Here is a 20,471-nt window from a genome sequence, read left to right as displayed (position 1 = left end):
TCTTAATCTCAAATGATACACCCATGATGGCTTTACCCAGGTGATTCAGAGCTCCTCCTTAGGGCTTGCTTCTCTCTGTGACACAGGAAGCATAATTTGATTTTGTGTGCTGAGCAGCTGACATACAGTGGCTGTTAAATGGTCATTTACTGACTACATAGATGTTTCTGACCATCACTGACTAATACTGATAGATCAAAGAAGTGGTGGTGCACGCCTTTAATCCTAGCAGTTGGGACACAGAGGCAGGCAAATCTCTGAGTTTGGGGCCAGCCTGGTCTACAGATCAAGTTCTGGGACAGCCAGGACTACACAGAGAAACCCTGTCTCAAAGAACCAAAACAAAACGGGGGGGGGGGTGTCTCTAAGAAATTGAGACAATGATTTGTTTTTCAGAGTTGTGCATTAATTCTGTGCTTCTTTGGCCCAAATCATTATGTAGGATTAATGTCACGACAATATCTCGCCTCCTGGAGAGCAACTTGAGACACTTAGCTGGTTGCATAGATATTTTGACACACCCCGGTCCATTGCTGATCACCGTACCCTGTCTAATTCTGCAGCTCCATCCTACTCCCAGCTTTCCAAAGTTCTCAGAGTGTATGGTGCCATACTGCCGAGACACTTACCAAGGGCTCCAGCTCCTTGCGGTCTATGAGGTTCATCTCCGTGACGAAGTAATAGAAGTGTTTGTAGCAGGTGTTGACATGAGCCTCTGCACCCATCACAATGACCCGGTCAAAGTGGTGAATGTAGACGTGGACAAAAACCCGGAAAAGGCGGCACAGGATCTTCTTGCAGATCTGAAGGAAGTTCTTTGGGAAGGGAACACCTAAAGGAACAAAAAGGAAACGCTATGAAGCCACTAGGAAGGATCTTTCCCACTCTTACCTCCAAGAGGAGAAAAATGGTGGCTGGGGGGTGCTGTGGTGGGGAGGGGAAACCGGCACATCTTACCAGCACACAGGACCCAAGGGGAAAAGGACTGCGGCAGATTAAAAAGCACTGTCCCACTTCCAGGACCAAGCGGGTGGCTGCTCCACTCCAGCTGCCCGGGTTCAGAGTGGGATAGAGACTTGGGATATCAGAACGTTGGGTAATTTGGGAAATCTGGAGTTTTGTGTAAACCCATTGTCTTTTTAAAAAGGTTAACAGCTAATCTGAAGTTTGGAAAATACCTGCTGCTGAAACAAAACATCTCTCTGCATTAGATGCGCCCCACAAAGCTACCCATTTGCAAATTTTCATTCAAAGTGTTTCCCAAGGCATTGTCTCCAAGGTGGACAATTCACAGACCACCCACTCGGCTCCATCTCTCTGAGGGGCATAGGGAATTTATCTGCTGTGGGATGTTCTGTCAGGAGAATCTCCTGGTATCCTCCTCCCTCCAGGGCAGAATAGGAGAGATGGAATCTCTCCGGCAGTCGGTTGTGATGGGATCTGCCTCTCCGGGTCCCTGCATGGACACCAGCTTTGCTTGAACGTCAAAGTCAACACATTGAACGAACCCATGGAGAATGTGGGCACAGTATAGCGGCTGAATGATGCGGCAACAGGGGCCATGATTCAGAGATGAGGTAGACCCAGGGCAAAGATGGGGTGGGGGCAGCTACTTGAGTTTTAGGGCTTTCTCTGGAAAATGGGGCCACTAAACCACCACTGAATGTTGAGAGAGGGCCCAGAATCTTCGAATGAGTGTCTCATACAATTTTACTGAACTCCCTCCAAGACAAGTGAGACAAGTTGTAGAAGGTTGAATATGTCATCTTTACCTGTGAAATAGTTTTATTATTCCCATTTCACAGATGAGTAACAGAGGCTCTGAAGTATGGGCTGTAGTTTTACACAACAGTGGGGATGGGATTTCAAATCAGCCAAATTCTAAAACGCAAAGCACAGTTTGACTTTGCAGTTTGACTCGCCTTTGGGCCTGTGTGAGAGACACCACACAACTGTTCAGCATAATGAAGTATTTCAAATTAGGTCCTCAACAGCACAGGGGCCCAACAAGCAAACGGAGGGCGGTGGAGAGAGCAGGGCAGGGAGAAGAAGTTCCCAGCTTCAGAAGATGCCCTCCCAGGAACAGGTCAGTTAACGGTTACTTAGCTGCCAGAGGGGACAAATGCTTGTGGAAGAAGGGAGAACTTTGCAATAAAGAACAACTTTATCTAGCTTGTAGGGTGGGAAGAATCTGAAATTCCTTTTCCCTCAATCATTAACTCCATTTGTTCTTTCACTCTAAGTTTCCAGGCAATGAAAGATAAGCTTCAGTCATTGCATCCAATCAGAAAGTTATGTAGGACAGTCTCCACTGCAGTAGACTGCATGTCTTAGGACAGTGTTGACCTACAGTCTCCACTGCAGCAGGCTGCATGTCTTAGGACAGTGTTGACCTACAGTCTCCACTGCAGTAGACTGCATGTCTTAGGACAGTGTTGACCTACAGTCTCCACTGCAGCAGGCTGCATGTCTTAGGACAGTGTTGACCTACAGTCTCCACTGCAGCAGGCTGCATGTCTTAGGACAGTGTTGACCCACAGTCTCCACTGCAGCAGGCTGCATGTCTTAGGACAGTGTTGACCTACAGTCTCCACTGCAGTAGACTGCATGTCTTAGGACAGTGTTGACCTACAGTCTCCACTGCAGCAGGCTGCATGTCTTAGGACAGTCTTCACTGGAGTGGACTGCATGTCCTAGGTGTTTAGAGCTAAACTTTGACTAACTTCATGGTAACCCGGACACAAAGATGACAATCATCCTGGATAGGTAGATAAGAATTGAGATAGAAAATGAGAAAGATGACCGGCAGATCTCTACGTGATTTACAGTTGAGAACTAAGTCTCTATTGAGAATATGCCTTTCCTCTGTCCTACCCAATCTATCTGACATCCTGTGACTCTCAGATTAAGGCTGGGAAAATTTAAATTCCAAGAAGAAAACATATTCAGATGAGTGATCTACAAAAAAACTAGGACTTTGACGCCCTTGGGTCATGTGGTGTGCCTTGGTCTTTACAAATGGGTCAGTACTGAAACAGAATTCATGGACCCAAAGTAGGACTAGGATGAGCTCAGATTCCAGAATGAGAGGTGGGCACAACATGTCTGGGCAGAGGTCAGAACCCAAGGCATTCACTCATAAGGTTCCAGCAGGCCAGGGATTGGGGCAAGGACGAGGTGGATCTGTGGGCTGGGTGTTGACGAGACTTCTCCACAACCCTGGCTGCTGTTCCAGAGGTCTTGGTACTCTGTCAGAAGCCAGCATCCGAACAAAGCCCTGCTGAGTTTATGAATTGTCTAACCACAACGTTCTGATCTCCAAGCCACATTCAGCAAGAGCTGAACCTAGCACAGAATATAACCCCTCTGCAGTCTGTGCAGACTTCCCTTTGATCTCTGACTTAGTAAATCTCTTTTCTCCCAAAGAAAATTAAACACAAATTCCAGTAAATTCTGAGCTTTAACCCACCTTTTTCTTGCTTGCTTTTTCTTTCCTCTTCCCTCCCTTCCACTAGGACTGCAGACACCCATGAATATTTCCTTTTAAGACTCTTCTAAAGAAAAACAAATTGTGGCTTGTGTGATTCCTCTTTTATAGACCAGAGAAAAACACACACACACACACACCCGGGGGGGGAGGGGCGGGGGGACTTCAGAGAAAACAGAAGGCTGACATAGGGTCCAAAGCTACAGGGGCAGTTTCTAAGCTATGAGATGGTCTCTCTTTCCCCTGGTGAGAAAAGCCGATGCTTGGCAATGAGACTGTGACCTGTGGTCAGTGCTGGGCTAAACCCTGGGCTCTGGAGGAACAGAGCAGAAGGACCTGTCTCTACAGACTTCGGAGAGCTCTCTTCAAATATCATAAGTTCCATAAGCAACTGGCTGATTCCTCAGTGCTTGTAGATACTTGGTCAATGACTGTTCTTCCCTCATCCTGAGTCAGGGCTATGGCATCTGCTGTCTGTCTCCTGAGATCTTCTTGTGCAGGTCACAGACCATAGCACAGCTATTAAGAATCCTGCTTTGGAAGCCGGGTGGTGGTGGCACACGCCTTTAATCCCAGCACTCAGGAGGCAGAGGTAGATGGATCTCTGTGAGTTCAAGATCAGCTCGGTCTACAAGAAGTAGTTCCAGGACAGCCTCCAAAGCCACAGAGAAACCCTGTCTCGAAAAACAAAACAAACAAACAAACAAACAAAAAATCCTGCTTTGGGACTATGCCCTCCATAAAGACAGGGGCTGTGTCAGTCCCTCTCATAGATGGCTCCTTATTGCCCATCAGGATGGGTATGAAATACCTGTTTAGATTACTCTCCAGTAGGGTGGAGATCCTCTGTCATCACCTGACAGTGACATCAAAGCTCAGAAAGGGAAAGGACCAACTCAGGGCTTTCAGAGCTTCCAGGACTTGAGATGAAAGGGGTCTGAATTCAAGTGTGCTAACTCTAGAGACGGTTGCTTTTCACTGTGCTGGGGGAGCTTTACTGAGTTCTCATGGTTCCTTTTCATTCGATCCAACTGGGAAGATCAAAGGCACAGACTTGTAGACCAGGCTGGTCTCGAACTCACAGAAGGTAGAATACGGTAGCCTGGTTCTTACTTCTCTAACCCTAAGTGCCAGGGCTAGGGCACTATTGGTCATCCCTGTGTCAGATCTCACCTCCATGCTGCCCATCCCGAGGCAGGCTTGCTATTATAACTTCCGGGAGGCTCAGTGTCCTTAGCTGAGGAATGGTGACACTGAAATGCGCGGTTGAGACTCGGTGCAGGCAGACACACAGAAGGCAGGCAGTGGACAGGGCTGGGTAGTCCTAGTGCTATAGACAGCTCTTTCTTGTCACAGCCAAGATGGTGTGGAGGGAGGCAAATGAAACCAGACAGGGCAAGATGCTCTTACCCCAATGACAAAGATTTCTCTGAAAAGCCGACTTGGAAGAACACTGATATTTGGGCACACCACGTGAGCTGTCAAAGGAGCTTGTCATGACACAGGAAACCCCAGTCTATCCTTTCGGGACCCAAATCTCGTGTCAGTCACAACGACCAGAAACATTCGCCTTTCTTCTTTACGCAGATTTGAGGGCATTTGTCTTGTCCTTTTGTCTTTGGAGTCCAGTAATAGGAGTGTGCATGTGAAAATCCCTGTACAAGTCATAAAAATCACTCATTCTTAATGGCTCTCGAGAAAAAACAATATCCCACACACGTGAGAAAAGAAAACAGACTTTTGGCAGCAACGCTGAGAACATACCATTTCCAGAATTCTTGCAAGACAAAGTGCAGTTGGATCACAAGGGGGAAGAAACGAACACAGATGTTTCTTAAGACTTTACATGCTTTACTCGCTTGCTCTTCCTACCCAGCCCCGTTGCCCGGCCTCCCGAAAAGCGTCCTGATCTGCGGAAGCCTCGCGCTCTCCGCGATGCGGGGACACACCAGCTGCAGGGAGCGGAGCTCTTTCAGCAGATGTTTCGCGTTATCTCGGTGTGCGCCTCAAGAAAGTGTCTGTTCGCTGTGCCAAAGCAAACAATTGCATGGCGCAGGACTTTGTTCCTCTGCCGAAAAAGAAAAGCGTCCCCAAACAGGCTGACAGCTGCAAATGGTTAGAAATAAACCGGCCACCCCTCTACTCTACACCTCCCTTCCCCTGTCCGTTCCCAGTCCCTTTGTGTTGCCCTCTAGTCTCGCACAGTGGTTGGAGCGAAAGAAAGGAAAAGATTAACGTGTGATTATACGTTCTAAACAGATTATTAATTCGTTCAGACATGCTATTTTCCAGGCATAGGAAGCACTGTTTCAGCCACACAAAGGAGCAACTGTAAATACAATATGCTTCTTCTACTTTTCCAGCACCACTACCCGGCTACCACAGGCTGCCCCTCACCCACACGCATCTCCTGATGGCTGCCTCTGTTCTCAGCTGTCACTGGATGGACACGGAGATGGAAGCGGGCCGAGGAGATGCAAGAAAACTAGAGTACAGTGGTCCTCACAGATGGACAATGAAAGCAATTAGGAAGAAAGGAAGAGGGAGGGAGGGAGGCAAGGAGGGAGGGAGGGAGGGAGGGAGGGAAGGAGGGAGGGAAGGAGGGAGGGGAGGGAGGGGGAGGGAGGGAGGGAGGGAGAGAGGGAGGGAGGGGGGAGGGAGGCAGGCAGGCAGACAGACAGGCAGGCAGGCAGGCAGTAGTTTGGGACAGGAGTGGTGGCCTATGAATGTAATCCCAGTACTCAAAAAGGGTCAAGACCTTTGTCTTGGATGTGATAATTTGAGTATCCTCATAAATAGCAATGTCCTTTCTTCATTATCAGAGCCTTCCTTTTTTGTGAAGGGTCATCAGTCTCACGTCTTGTCTGGACCAGTTCTCATCTATAAACTGCTCTTTAACCACGGCCCCTCCCCCAGTTCATGCCACCAGCACGGCCTCAGGCAGCCCCTCCTCCTACCAGGCTCCCCTGTTTTGTTAGTGCCCCCCCCCTCCACCTGGCAGGTGGGAAACCTTCCTAGTGTGCAAACCTAACCAAGAGATCGGTCTCTATAGAACTCCAAGGCCTCTGGCTTCCTGCCTCCAGGGTGAAATAGCTATTAAACATGATTTTCACACACGTGCATCTTTCTATCTGCAGAGAGTCATCTCTGGATCTTACAGTCTGCAGCCTTAGGAGCCAAGATTCTCCCCCTTGCGTCCGACTCCAGGGCTGAGCTGAATTTCTTGCCACATACCAGAGTGCTGGTTTTTGGGCTTTGTGTTCTGTTTTGAAGACAATTACTTTTATATTATATAAATGTGTGTATGTGTGCATGCCTGGTACCCATAGAGGCCAAAAGAGGGCACTGGATTCTCTGGCACTGGAGTTAACAGAAGGCACTGGGTGTCCTGTAGAAGCTGGAAACTGAACCCAAGTCCTCTGCAAGAGCATCAAGTGCTCTTAACCACTGAGCCATCTTTCCACTAGCAGCCCCTTTAAGAACACTTTGTAAAAATTGAATTACATGTATTCACAGTGGAGGCTGCACTAGGGTGCAGTGTCTGAGGAGTGTCGTTGACCAGGAGTGTTGTTCCTGAAGTTACAGGAAGCCGTGAGCATCAAACTCAGTCTCTGTAAGAGTAGCACAGGCCCTTAACCTCTGAGCTAGCTCTGCAGTCCTCCATGGATTTTTGTCTGACTGACTCCCACTTGTTATTCAAACTTCAACTAAACTATTATTCCTTCCAGAATGTTCTCCCGGCTCACCCCACCCTCAGTCTAGTTGCCTGGATTTCTCCCACGGTGGTACTTACATAGTATCTTACACAACCCCCTGCCTTTGGTTGCTGTTTCTCCTAGAAGACTACATACAACATTTGCAGCATCAGAGAATATATCTGTTCACAGTTGTATCCCTGTCAGCTACTGTACCCAGAAAATGATGGTTCTCAGGAAGCATTCATTGGCTAAATACAATTTATAATCCTCCTCAAAATCACAAACCATGTCTTCACTGTCCCAAGAAGCAGTACTGGCAGGAGGTGATGACAATAAGATCAGGACAGCAGCAACCTCATGTGTGGTCTTAGCCCCTCCCTTAAGAAAGGAGTGGTGGTGCACACCTTTAATCCCAGCACTTGGAAAGCAGAAACGACTACTGGTGGTTTTCATGTAACCTACACACACATACACATGCATACACACACTATACACTAATAATAATAATAATTTGACAGCAACGATAACATTTGGGCATATAAGAGACGCAGGAGCCAATGCAAAAGAGCTCCAAAATGGCCAACATTAGAACACTCTGACCGGCAAAATCAATGCAGTAGCACTGGGTTATAACCCCAAGCATAAAATAAGTATCCACAAGGCCATACTAAGACAATACACAGCTAAGTAATAAATCAGCAGTTTGAAAAGTTGCAAGAGTCGAAACAATTTGTGCAGATGCAATCTGGAGACAGAGGAGCCTGAGTATGTTCCTGGGGGGTGACTTGATTCTTGTGGTCTGGAAGGTGTGTGACTTCACACAGGAGAAGTCTGACAAACACACCGCTGGCCAAGCCATCTCAGCCAACAGGAACAGGAGCAAACACGGTTCATGGGACATTCTACGCTGTGGTGTGATAAGTCCCTCACTTGTGAAGTCTTTGTCACCCAACCCATCAGGCCCACCTTACTATGATTTAAACAAAACAAAACAAAGCTGCAACAGAAGCAAACAAACCCAAATTAAGGAACATGTTAGAAAATATTGTTTTTCAAATGTTGCAGTTCCTCTAAGACAAGGAAGGTCTGCTCCACCTGGGGCTGTTCTTTTAAACTCTAATAAGTTGTCCTTGAGCTTACATGTGAGTACGCACACACATACACACATCTGAATCATAGCTCAGAGGAGTATAAGGAGACAAAATGACAAATATAATTGGTAATCAGATAGAATCCAGAAGCAGTGGCAGCCAACAAACTTCCAATTCAGAGTGGAGTGTAGGAGCAGTGAGGCTCTGGCCTTAGATCTTCACTTGTGACAAATATGTGATGAATTCATGGAAGATGTCATAATATGGAAAACCTTTACAAGGTTCTACCATTTGCAACTTTTCTATAGTTCTAAAACTATTGATAAATATTTTTAAAACACCCGGTGGGTCAAAATAAATATTGATTCAAGGGGCCCTTGTACATAAAATATATTTACTGATAAAATATCTGATTGGAGCCAGGCAGATTTAGTGCCAGCTCTTGTTGAGTCAGAGGCAGGAAGATCTCTGTGAGTTTGAGGCCAGTCTGGTCTACAGAGTGAGTTCCAGGACAGCCAGAGCAACACAGAGAGGCCCTGTCTTGAAAAACAAACAAACAAACAACACTATCTGATTGGAACTAGTTTGGCAAGCCCATTATTCAATAACTACCCAGAATTTCAAGATGGTAACAGGAGAATATTAAACTAAGAGCAGGCTCCTCCTGAGTGTGGTCCTGCTACAGCTTGTCTCTGAATACATACTGTTCTGAATAGAGAGATTATGTCCCCGGGTCGGGATACCAGTACAGAACTGGAATCAACCCACTCCAAAACATCCGTTATTTTAAGCTTTAAATAAACCCTAAAGTTTATTTGATTCTCAAGAGAGTGTCTGCTGATAGTTTGTAAAAACTGCAACTGAAATAAATTTATGTCAATTTTAAGGTCCTCGTGAAATACGGCTTTTGAGGAAAGTCTGAGAGATCAGGAAACTTGTCTTTTGGAATTTGATGAAACAGGGACAAGAGGAGATAGGAGAGGAGACAGCTTGCTGGAAAACTTGCTCCTTAGGACCAAATACGGAACACAGAGGTGAGATGTTGAAGGTGGCCGATTATCGACAGACAGCAGGTGTGTTTACTTTGGAGCATATTATGTTGAAATGTTGCCAGCACTAAGGGAAAAGAGGGCCAGGATGCGAAGATCAAGAATGCTGGCTTCCTTCGGAAGACCTGGAACACCTAGGAACTGGTGTCGCTACATGACAACAGCTTATCCAGGCCTGTTCCTGCACGCGGAAGGCTGCACACACCTGGGCTCATTTCATGCATTCGTCTGCCAGCCTGACAGTTCTCCTCATACGTTTTTGTTCTTAAGTTTTCCTTTTTAACATTTATGTGTATGACTGCGTGGGTATGTGCACATGTGAGCAGGTTTCAGCAGAGGCCAGAAGATGGCATAGGGTCTGTTGTAGAATCCTCTGGAGCTCCAGTACAGGTGGTTGAAAGTAACCGATGTGGGAGCTGGGATTGAACTTAGGTCCTCTGTAAGAGCAGTACACCCTCCCTCCACCGCTCAGCTATCTCTACACACAGGAGAGAGAGAGAGAGAGAGAGAGAGAGAGAGAGAGAGAGAGAGAGAGACAGAGACAGAGACAGAGACACAGAGAGACACAGAGAAAGACAGAGAAAGACAGAGAGAGAGATCTATATCTATGTAAATGCATGTGTATGCAGATGCCCATGAAGGCCAGAAGAGGCTATTGGACCCCTGGATCTAGAATTATAGGCTGTTGTTAGCTGCCTGCCCTGTGTGGATGCTGAGAACTAACCACGGGCCCTTTGGAAGAAGAGGAAGTTCTCCTAACTGCTGAGCCATCTCTCCAGCTCCTGACGTTTTTCTTCTTGTGGTTCTAAGTGTTAAACCCAGGGCGTGGCAGATAACAGGTGCTCTACCATTTACCACTAGCCTGAATTCTTTAAGGAAACATTGACCATGGTTGCACATTGACTGTAGCTGGTGGCGGCCCCTTATTTTTAGACACACAGGGAAGGCGGGTCTCTGCCTACTACGGGGCCATCTCAGGACAATGCCTATTGGGTTTCTACCTGCTCCTTCAGACTAGTTCGTCAATCTCACTATTGTGGAAACTCAAACCAAGCCCCCCTCCCAATGCCTTTTGTTTGTTTGTTTGTTTGTTTTGTACAGCTAGGTGAGGCTTCGTTGCATACAAAATATCTATTGACCTTGTTGGAAATCATTTCACTAGTAACAGTGCCGCATGTACCTTACACCTTCAGACTTCTCTGACTGAGCTCTTAGGGGACATCCCCTTTTCCCACACTGTATTTGCCACATATGTGAAAACATCCCATTTGCTTGACTTCTGAGGGCAACTCTGAGAATCATGGGCAGACTTCTAAGGCTGGTGAAGGCAAATGGGCCGGGCGTTTTTCAACGTAGAAATCGTTACCTATGCCTTCTCTTTAATCTGCATAGGCCAGCCTCCCGTTACATATGAACTTTCTTACACCTGCCTATCTACGCTGAGCACCTGGATTTCCTTTGATAGGGTGCAATGGATCTGTGATAGATCCACTGCAATGAGGTCTTGTGATGTCTCCCAGAACTGCTAGTCAGGTGTACACACTGTACCAGCCCACATGACCTACTGCCTCCTCACCATGGGAGACTCCATGCACAAAGCCCCCTTGCTCTAGACTATCTGCTATCTCGGTTCCTATGAAGGTTTTCCACACTGCTGGGTGCCAAGGCATAACAGCATTCTTTAGGATCATAATTAATATTAAAACGCTTCTAGTTCTGAGAAATTTTCCAATTTACAAATCTATAATTTACTTTACAGTTTTGCAGAACACATTTTTGTAAAAGTAGGTGACTATCTAAATAATATTAATGAAATAGATAATAGATTAATGAAATAAATTAATTAACAAAATAGAATAATAATTGCTATTGTTTTGAGACTATATAACTCTCTGGACTAGAATTCACTATGTAGATCTCAAACTCAGAGAGATCTGCCTGACTTTCCCTCACAGGTACTGGGATTAAAGGCACATGCCACCATGCTTGGCCTAAATTATTTTTATTATAAATACAACAACAATATTATTAAAACATTAGAAAAATGATGTCAAGTATAAGTTTATTACTATCCATAATCCTACCAGAAACAGTTGTTAAGCAATATCTTTCCTTTTAATCTTTTTGTAGTATATATGTATATATGTATACACAAACATATGTAGTTCTTAAAAATAAGATTATATTCCTTTATTGAGTTTGTACCTTTCTATGTGTAACATTCATAATAATGTATTAAATATTCTTTCAACAGTAAGTCATTGCAAACCCATCATGCAGATTTAACAATTACTCAGACAAGATGATCAAGTGGCCCTGTGCACCTGCCCATCTCTGACAATTCTCCTTGACTAGATTTATAAGGGTTGATTAAAGTCCATAATTTATATAAACAGCTCATACACATTTTGCACCACACTTCATGATAGATCTGACATAACAGAAATTTTGTTCTACAGTTGACACTCCCTTCACAACACTGAGTTCCCGGACAGTACACATGCCTCAGATGGAGAAACTGAAGCTACTCCCAGTATTTAGTCCTTGGGTCTGACACTGTCAGTTCATACGAGCACTATCTGCTCATTCAAATGATCAATGAAACAAAAGAACAGACTGGATGGCAGCGGCCCACACTAGAGCAGCCAAGTCAGTTTCGTACACTGGCTGCTTCAGAAACCCAGCCCAGAGCCGTGATTGTTATAAATGTTTCCCTTTGTAAGAGTAGCTGTGGTCCAGCTAAACACTGAACTGAACTCCTGGAATTCAGTGACAGAAAGGAGTTAAGGCTGAGCTGGTTTAACCCATAGAAACAGTTGACCTGAACAAGGGGGGACTCGTGAACCCCAGACAAAGTTAAATTTGCAACCTCCTGGCCAATATAATTTCTAAGGTACAAACACATCTACCATTTTATGACCCTAGAACTTAAGTGGATGGCCGTGGCTACCCAGCCCATGCCCAGCCAAGGAATGCTAAACATCTTCCCTGGTGGTAAAGTCTCCCTGGGGCTAGAGTCCTTGGGTTAACTCTGGCTTTGCCAGCAGTCGGAGAAGTGGTCTCCATTTCCTGTCCACTCTGGCATCTGACAAAGACTCTTGGAGAACCTGACATGCTGCCAAGTGCCTTTCTGAGACACAAGCCACGCCAGCCATGGACGGTGAGGTCTGGGTGGAATCTGGGCTCCTCACATCAATGTCTGGTTTATAAGAGTATTAAATAGCTCTGCCTGTCAAGTATTGGCCCTGACCGTCCAGGACCCTGAAAGACAATATTCAATTGTGAAGGCAGGTTTGATGAGTGTCCCACAGCCTGAAGCCTTGGAGTCAGACAGTACTGGGTTCTGAGCCCGAGGGAGATGGCTCAGTTAGTAAATGCAAGCATGAAGACGTGAGTTCAGTCTCCAGGAACCCATGAAAAACAAACAAATGAAAACACAAAAACATCTGCACGTGTCGCTAATACCAGCGCTAGGGAACTGGAGACAGGCCAGAAAGTTGAGCCACACTGGTGAGCTCCAGGTTGTCAGAGAGCCTCTCTCAAGATACAAACAAACAAACAACAAAAAACATGGAATGTGATTGGGAAGACACCGGACTAGACCATCGTCCTCCACATGTATGTGTACGCTGCCATCCAGCACACACATGTGCATACGCACACACATACTCACACACACACACACACACACACACACACACACACGCACACACGCATGCCCAGGTGTGCGTGTGCAAGCGCCCTGTGCTTATAATTCTGCTTCCCTCATTCTAGCTTGGGAGCCTTGAGCTCATTAGTTCAGCTTTCTGAGTCCCGCTTCTTTTTCATTGCTCAGATGGGCGCAGCAGTGACATCACGGGCGTTGACAGCTCGGCAGAGGCTCTGGCTCTGTACGTGTTATTATTTGTTATTGTTGCTGCTGTTGAGGACCAGGTCGGTTCCTGGAGTGCTTTACAATATGATGAATAAGAAAAGAAGTAGGGAAAAAAAAATCAAGAATGAAAAAAGTCAAGGCAGCCGCCAGTCACGCACACAGCTGTGGAACGCTTCTCACTTACTTCAGATTCCAGGCCAACTCTTTCTGCACTTCTCCGACGGAAGCCCCAGGCGCAACATAACACGGAGTTACTCCCAGTGCCCTGATTCACTGATTCACTCTTTCTCCCAGAAGCTAGAAAGGATATATGGTTTTCAGGAGGTCTGAGCCAAGGCCTCCCTCATCTCCCCCTCCACTCCTGCAGCTTATGGCAGACCAAAAACACCTAATAAATCAGGGCATGCTATGAGTTCCTTTATGCTGAGTCAGACGGACAACTCCTTGGCTCCTACCTGAGCTAAGAAAAGACAAGACTGGAAAACTGTGACCCTGTGGTGAGAGGTGACCCTGCAGTGAGAGGTGACTCTCCAGCACGCCAGATGGAGTGGCCCGGCCCCGTGCTAGGCACCATGAGCTACAGTGACAATTAAACGCAAAGCCAGACGGATCAGTGGCTTTTAAACTGTATCCTGCCGGTTTCACAATAGTGCCTTAGAGGTCTCCCTGAGGTGTGGGGGTGCCGAGGTGTTGAAAATGTGGGTCCTCTACCTGCCCACCTGCCCTCTCCAGCTACCTCTCCTTGACTTAAGCAACCCTATCCTATCTGCTGTCTGTGTTACCTTGTGCCTCCGCCAGGACACTTAATTTATTGATGTCTGTAAAGCTCTGGATAATTTTTGAAGGCATTTACTGCAAAACAGGCCCAAGAACAGGGATCTTATTAAGCATGCAAAGGCAGATGCCAATATTGACTGTCCTAATGGGTTCTGGCACAGGAAACACACTTAGAGTTAATTGCTGTCTGAACCCTTTTGAGCGAGCACAAGAGCTGGCCAGGCCTGACACTTCCTCGAGCACCTACTTGCAGCTGCTGGGATGAAAGCCTAGCACCCTCGGGGGTGGATGCTGCCCATCACACATCTTAGAGAAGGGTGCCTTGTGGCCTACACATGGCAAATGAAAAAACGATTTCAGGCACAGCTGGGGGCTGTCCATGAGCTCGGACACCCGGTGCCTTCATAAACATGTGCAGGAAGCATGTCCCAGCTGCCCTTCGTCAAGTGTACATACGCTCGCAGCATGGTGGTGTCTGAGAATGAGTCCAAGCCTGGCGTGCTTGCCTGTCACCACCTCACCTGTGACCCTGCGAGCACCCTTTTAGTTTATGTGTCCTCAACTGCAAAGCAGTGGCACTCGCTGTTCTAGAAGCTCAGAAAGAGACACATCTAGACAAAAGGAGATGTATGCACACATCAGTCATTCCTAAGTTACTGCGTTGTGGTAGCTACCTGACACATTAAGGCATTTCTGGTCATTCTTACAAACACAGCAGAGAAGAATAATTCAACAGGGCACAGGGAATTTCTGATTACTGCCGTTACCCACTTGGGTGCCAGATCTGGAAGTAATGCTTGTCAAACTGGGAGCCAAAACAGGCCGAGGAGGCTGCCTCGCTGATGGCACTTCCTTCTCAAGAGTAGCGTGAAGAATGATTTCCTTCCAGTTGCTAGAGTGTATAAATACCAGAAATGTCTGTCCTTTGAGAGACTCACCACATGGAAGCTCTTTGCAAAGGAATTTAAAAATCTATGCACATAGCACACAAGGGTCACATGCAGCCCTGAACTGGCTGTCATCACATTCTTGATGGCCCTGAAGGCTCAGTCAGTCTGAGTTCCACAGGTATTTTATTAGCTACAGGAAGACATCAGCTTGTCTTTTCCAGGGGCCAAGGCAGCAGACAAAGTATCAGCTCACAACTCCTGGGCCATCCCTCATCTAAGCACACTCTGTACTCTCACTCCCGGAGGATGGTCGGGCAGGGGAGGGGGACACAGAGAGCAGAAGCTCTCATCCCTACCCAGCCTTGTGCACGCAACACACCTGCAATTTCACAGCTGCCTGTGGCTGCCACTCCAAGACAGACACTTGTGCTGGCTTTCCCACATTCTGAAAATAGCTGCAAAATCTGGCACAGTTGCTTCTGGGTACCAGAAACACAATCACAAGCCTGGGAAAATGAATCCTTGTCATTTAATGGAAATCTCTAGACTAAAGACGCTTGCTCACAAAAACTGAACTTGGATGCCGCCATTGAACAGAACAAAAGGAAAGGGACAGATGAGAATATCGTTTAAAGTATTTATTACCAATGTGTGGCAAGATTTGTAAGATTCTACAGGAATCCCTTCTTCCTTCTCCTTCCTTCCCCTCCCTACCTCCCCCTTCCTGCCTCCCCCTCCCCCTTATCTGGTTTCTACATAGCTAAGGTGGTTTCAAACTCACTACATAGCTAATGCTGACCTAGAACTCCTGATGCTCCTATGCCATCTCCCAAATGCTAGGATTATAGTTCTGTTCCACCATTCCCAGCTTTCTGTGAAATTTCCACTGAAAGAGTTTTTTTATTGAAAGGATATTATAAATTATCAAATATGTTTAAGGATGCAAGATGATGAGTCTTTGTAGGCAAAATGTTTTACACACACTGCGGCAGCCTCCCCCCATATTATCTCTCACCAGATGTCTATCTACCCCTCCTTTGGAAACAATAGAGTAAGAGCCTAGACCTGAAATAGTTCTGCCACTTAACTACCTGTGTGATCTTGCATAACTCACTGTATCTCAGCAGCCCCATCTTTAAAATGTGATGACGACAGTTCCAAAGTCATAGTGAGGACTAAATGAGTTACTATTTTTGAGACACTCACATAGTCTCATGTGAGTGCATCACACACACACACACACACACACACACACACACACACACACACACTGCTATAACTCCTATTGTTAGCATAACACTCATCAGATTCTCCTGTTATACTCTTCCCCCTGGATGTCCTCAAATCCCCCATCAGTAACACTGATGGGAACATTTCAACCAGAGATGCAATCATCAGGACACTATAGAGTTTTGTTGATTGCCAACCTGGATTAATATTTTAAATGGCTTAAAATTCACCTCCAAAGTCCACTCCTAGAGGCTAGAAGAGAGTACATTACATGAGGTAGGGAGTCTCTGACCACTCTTGTGTCTCTACGGCTATAACCAGATGGTCTCATCAAATTCCCCATCACTAGATACCTGCTATACTTCTTTTCTAGCTTACTTGTTATTCTTAGACTCCATTACCTTTCTGTAGGGGCCAACAGGCTAAGGACCATGCCTCTTTTGTTCCTTGATATACATACAAGTGATACCACAATGCTTGCCATAGACTAGTTATCAATAAATTAAAGGCAGGGATAGATTAACAACCTTAAGGTACTTTCTTTCAACCAAGTGTAGAAAGAGAAAATGCATGATTTGTGTCAGACTCCAAATCTCCACAGGCTTTCCTCCATGAACCTGGATATTGCCTCAGTTTTCATGCAGAAGAGAGGAGAGCAGAGTGGAGGGGAGGGGAGAGGAGGAGAGGGGAGGGGAGGAAGGAGGAGATAAAGGCAAAAATAGAAGTGGAAAACAGTCATAGTTTCAAATTCTAATTGCTAATATTAATTCTTCGCCAGATACTGCTAATGTTTCACAACCATTTCTTCCCACACAAGATAGTTGTTAGTGAGGATCTAGAATGTAAGTCAGCAGTTAGACATGGATCAGGGCGTGGCAGTCAGTTTCAGATGCCAGAGGGTGTAATGATGTGGGTGCTTGTGTGTTTGCTGAATTACTATCTGGAAATTGTAATCCCTAGGATGTGGCTGTAGTAGGCTGGGGGACCTCTTAGAGGTGGTTACATCATGAGGGCAGAGCCTCATGAATGGAACAATGTCCTTATATGAGAGACCCTAGAGAAACTCCCTGCCTGCTTTCACCATGAGAAAATACAAGCAGAAGGCAGGCTACAGCTTGCCAGAACCATTGATTCTGGCACCCTGATATCGGTGTTTCAGTCTCCAGAACCGCGAAGCACAAATCTGTGCTATTAAACCACCCTGTCTATGGAATTTGGTACCACAGCCCAGGTGGAGAAGTCGGAGAGGTCCTGGGCTTCTGTCACTTCACATTTAGTCAGGCTGAGACATGGTTTAGCACAGGCATAAAAGCCTTTACTCGTGCATACCCTTGTCTTAAGATAGAGGTCCTGACTGGAAAGAGGACCACTTCAGTAAACTGCTCTATATTCACAGGATGATGGTCAGCTGAAAACATTTATTAAGAAGTAAGGGATGTTGCTGGGTGTGTGTATATCAAGATCCTAGTACATGGGAGCCAGAGGCAGGTGGATCTCTGTGAGTATGAAGTTAGCCTGGTCTATACAGTGAGACCATGTCTCAAACAAATAAACAAACGAACAAACACAGAAGTGATGTTACTACCTACCTTTCAGCAACCTTTTCTGTCGCTCTCTCTCTCTCTCTTTCTCCCTCTCTCTCTCATATGTGTATTGTATCTCTCTCTCTATCTCTGTCTCTCTCGTGTGGGGTGTCATATGTGCTTGCTTCTGTACATGTATGTGGAGCCCAAAGGTCACTGTTAGGAATCTTCTTCAATAACTTTCCACATTATTATTATTATTAGATTTAGATCTTTCACCAAAACAGGAGCTCACCAATTTGGCCAGCCTGGCCAGAAAGCTCCCAGGATCTAGCGGTCTTGTCCCCTCATCCCCTTGCCAGGACTGAAGTTACAGATGTGTGCCACCACACCCCACCTTTTAAGGGGATGATGGGGAAGATGTGCTTAAAACAAATCAGATAGTTCCGCTCCAGCATTTCAAGATGGATGTACACATCTTATGCAATTCAAAGAATGCAGCTTGGCATGACACTGTGCCCTATGGGACACACACAGAAGTCATTGCTAACCAGACCGGATGATTTCCCGAGAATCCCATCCGCAGGCCAGAGCCCAAGACTCCCAACATCCAATTGTCAACTCTGACAAAAAGGCAATTAACTAAATGAAGACTGCACCAAGCAGGAACGGTGAGACGCTGTGAGGGACACAGATCAACACTTCTAAAGGGCTTTCTAAAGAGTCACCTCTGGGTTCTGCCTCTTGCTGCCTGTGTGATTTGGGCACCACTTTTATAGCTGATTTATCATTATTTTTTCTATAAAATAAGGATGGTGATCATCATTGGAGTGATAAATGGCTCTACAGAAGGGACGAGAGAGTCTCCTCCAGATTACTGCTGTATAGATTTAGTCTTCTAAGACCTTATTGGACTGGAGACAAGAATGAATCGAGATAGGGTTGTTGCTTAAGAAGGACAAGAGGCTGCTTAGCTGATTACCCCCGGTGTTTTACTGTACGCTCTCTCTTCCTTTAGATTTTGATGGCATTTATCTCATTAGAGAGCATCTTGGCATCTGTTAACCTGCTTCTGAAGTAGAAATTCTGCTTACCTTGTGACAAAATGTGTGGGGTTCCACTGTGCACTTGGCCATGCCCATTTAAACGCTGCTCATGTCTTCCTGCTGTTTTGGTATGTCTGCCTAACTTCCTCAGAGTAAATACAGCTAGAGGTGGGTGAAGAGCTGTGTTAGGTATGAAGGGTAGGAGGGGACAACACTCTAGTCACACTATTTCTATGACAATGGTGCCTCAGTGTTAATCATGTTTCTAGAATCTGTACAAGTGGTAGATCCAGGCAAAGGGAGACGTGTAGATCAATGCCATTCCACAAACAGCCCCCAACATGGCCCTCCAAGGAATCTGATGATACATTTTTTCTAGTTTGCATTTGAGCGTTTTGTTTTCAAGCACTGTTTTATATTGTCACATATTGGCCTTCACAACCACCCTATGCACACTATCCCCACTTGCCATAAGAGGAGACCAAGTTTTAGGCAGTCATTTGCAAAAGAACACCCAGCCTGCCAATGCACAGGCAGAACTGGAAAGAAAGTCTTTGGAGATCCATAGTCTACTTTCTATAGGACTCCGCTAAGGCACTCCGCACACAGAAACAACACTCAGAAGAAAGACCTCAAGCTGTCAGGGTGAATTGTCTTTGCTGCTCTCCTTCCACTTGAATGCAGATGCTCAGTTCGGGCTCACATTTTTCTTCTACGAGGGTAGAGAAGAAAAGCCTCCTGAAATACTTGGTTCAGTGATCCCTCCAGAAATAGTGACCCTGATCTGCAGGGGTGGAGGACTTTCTGCATTGGAGTTTCTCTCTGAATGAGTGGGTCACTGTATTCCCTTAAGGGAGGCCCTCCTTCTTCAGCCAGTCTGCTGGACTGGAGAGAGAGCAGTAGCCAAGAGTCCTGTCATCGGGCCTCCTTCGTGATAAGTCTGCTGAGTGGTTCTCCTGGAAGTGGCTTTGTTAAGGCTCACTCTATTAGCTACCACCAAGAGCTAATAAAACATGTCAGGAAGTCTCTGTGAGCTGGAAAAACATTTCCAAAGGTCACTGCCAACACTCGGAACTTCAATGACTTTTTAAAGGAAAAGAAAACAAAAGCAGAGAGCTAGGATTTCAAAACACAGAGAAGTGATCACAAGTGGGCTATAGCGGTTGACAGATCCACTCCACAGCAGCCGTCGAATGAATCAAGTCCAGAGGAGTCATGAAGAAAAGATCCAAAAAAAAAAAAAAAAAACAAAACCCAACTCAGTGTGGCAGTGAGGACAGTGGGGAGGGAAAGCAGGACATCCCAGGTTTGATCACAAATGAAGATATCCCTCACTATCATAGCGGACAGTCTTTGGGACCTCTGCAGATTCCAAAGGCTGATGCTGTTCAAATATCTCGTGAAATGGCATCATGTTTGCATGTGTCTCATGAACATCCTCCTGTGTACTTCAAGTCAACTCTATGTTACATATAATACTTAATATAATGCAAAAGTTATTTAAATAGCTGTATTGTTTACAAGGAGATGCCTGGGCATGTTCAAACAAGTACAGCTATTATTGATCTGACCACATTCTCCTCCATGATTGGATGAATCTACTGATGCAGAGAGCTAACTGTGTTTGCCTTGCTTATTTACATTCTCCTCCATGATTGGATGAATCTACTGATGCAGAGAGCTAACTGTGTTTGCCTTGCTTATTTACATTTGACTGATAGGGATCTATCAAAAACATTTATATCCACTTGTACCTTCATTGCCTACAATAGACTCCTTCATAAACAACAAGAGTATGTGGCACAT

General features: G+C 45.8%; 1 protein-coding gene across 3 annotated transcripts in view; it reads right to left on the bottom strand.

Moving 5' to 3' along the window:
- The window catches only part of Mob3b (MOB kinase activator 3B), a 168,257-nt gene that overhangs the window by 32,267 nt on the left and 115,519 nt on the right, over positions 1-20,471 (bottom strand). For all 3 annotated transcript variants that reach the window (XM_013121075.3, XM_040740319.1, XM_040740323.1), the window contains exon 3: positions 630-832. In XM_013121075.3, the coding sequence (XP_012976529.1) occupies positions 630-832 (203 nt within the window). The remainder of the gene's footprint in view (positions 1-629; positions 833-20,471) is intronic.

This window comes from Mesocricetus auratus, unplaced genomic scaffold (genome assembly GCF_017639785.1).
Source record: "Mesocricetus auratus isolate SY011 unplaced genomic scaffold, BCM_Maur_2.0 Super-Scaffold_6730, whole genome shotgun sequence".
Taxonomy (NCBI): Eukaryota; Metazoa; Chordata; class Mammalia; order Rodentia; family Cricetidae; genus Mesocricetus; species Mesocricetus auratus.
This window is presented reverse-complemented; position numbering and strand designations above follow the sequence as displayed.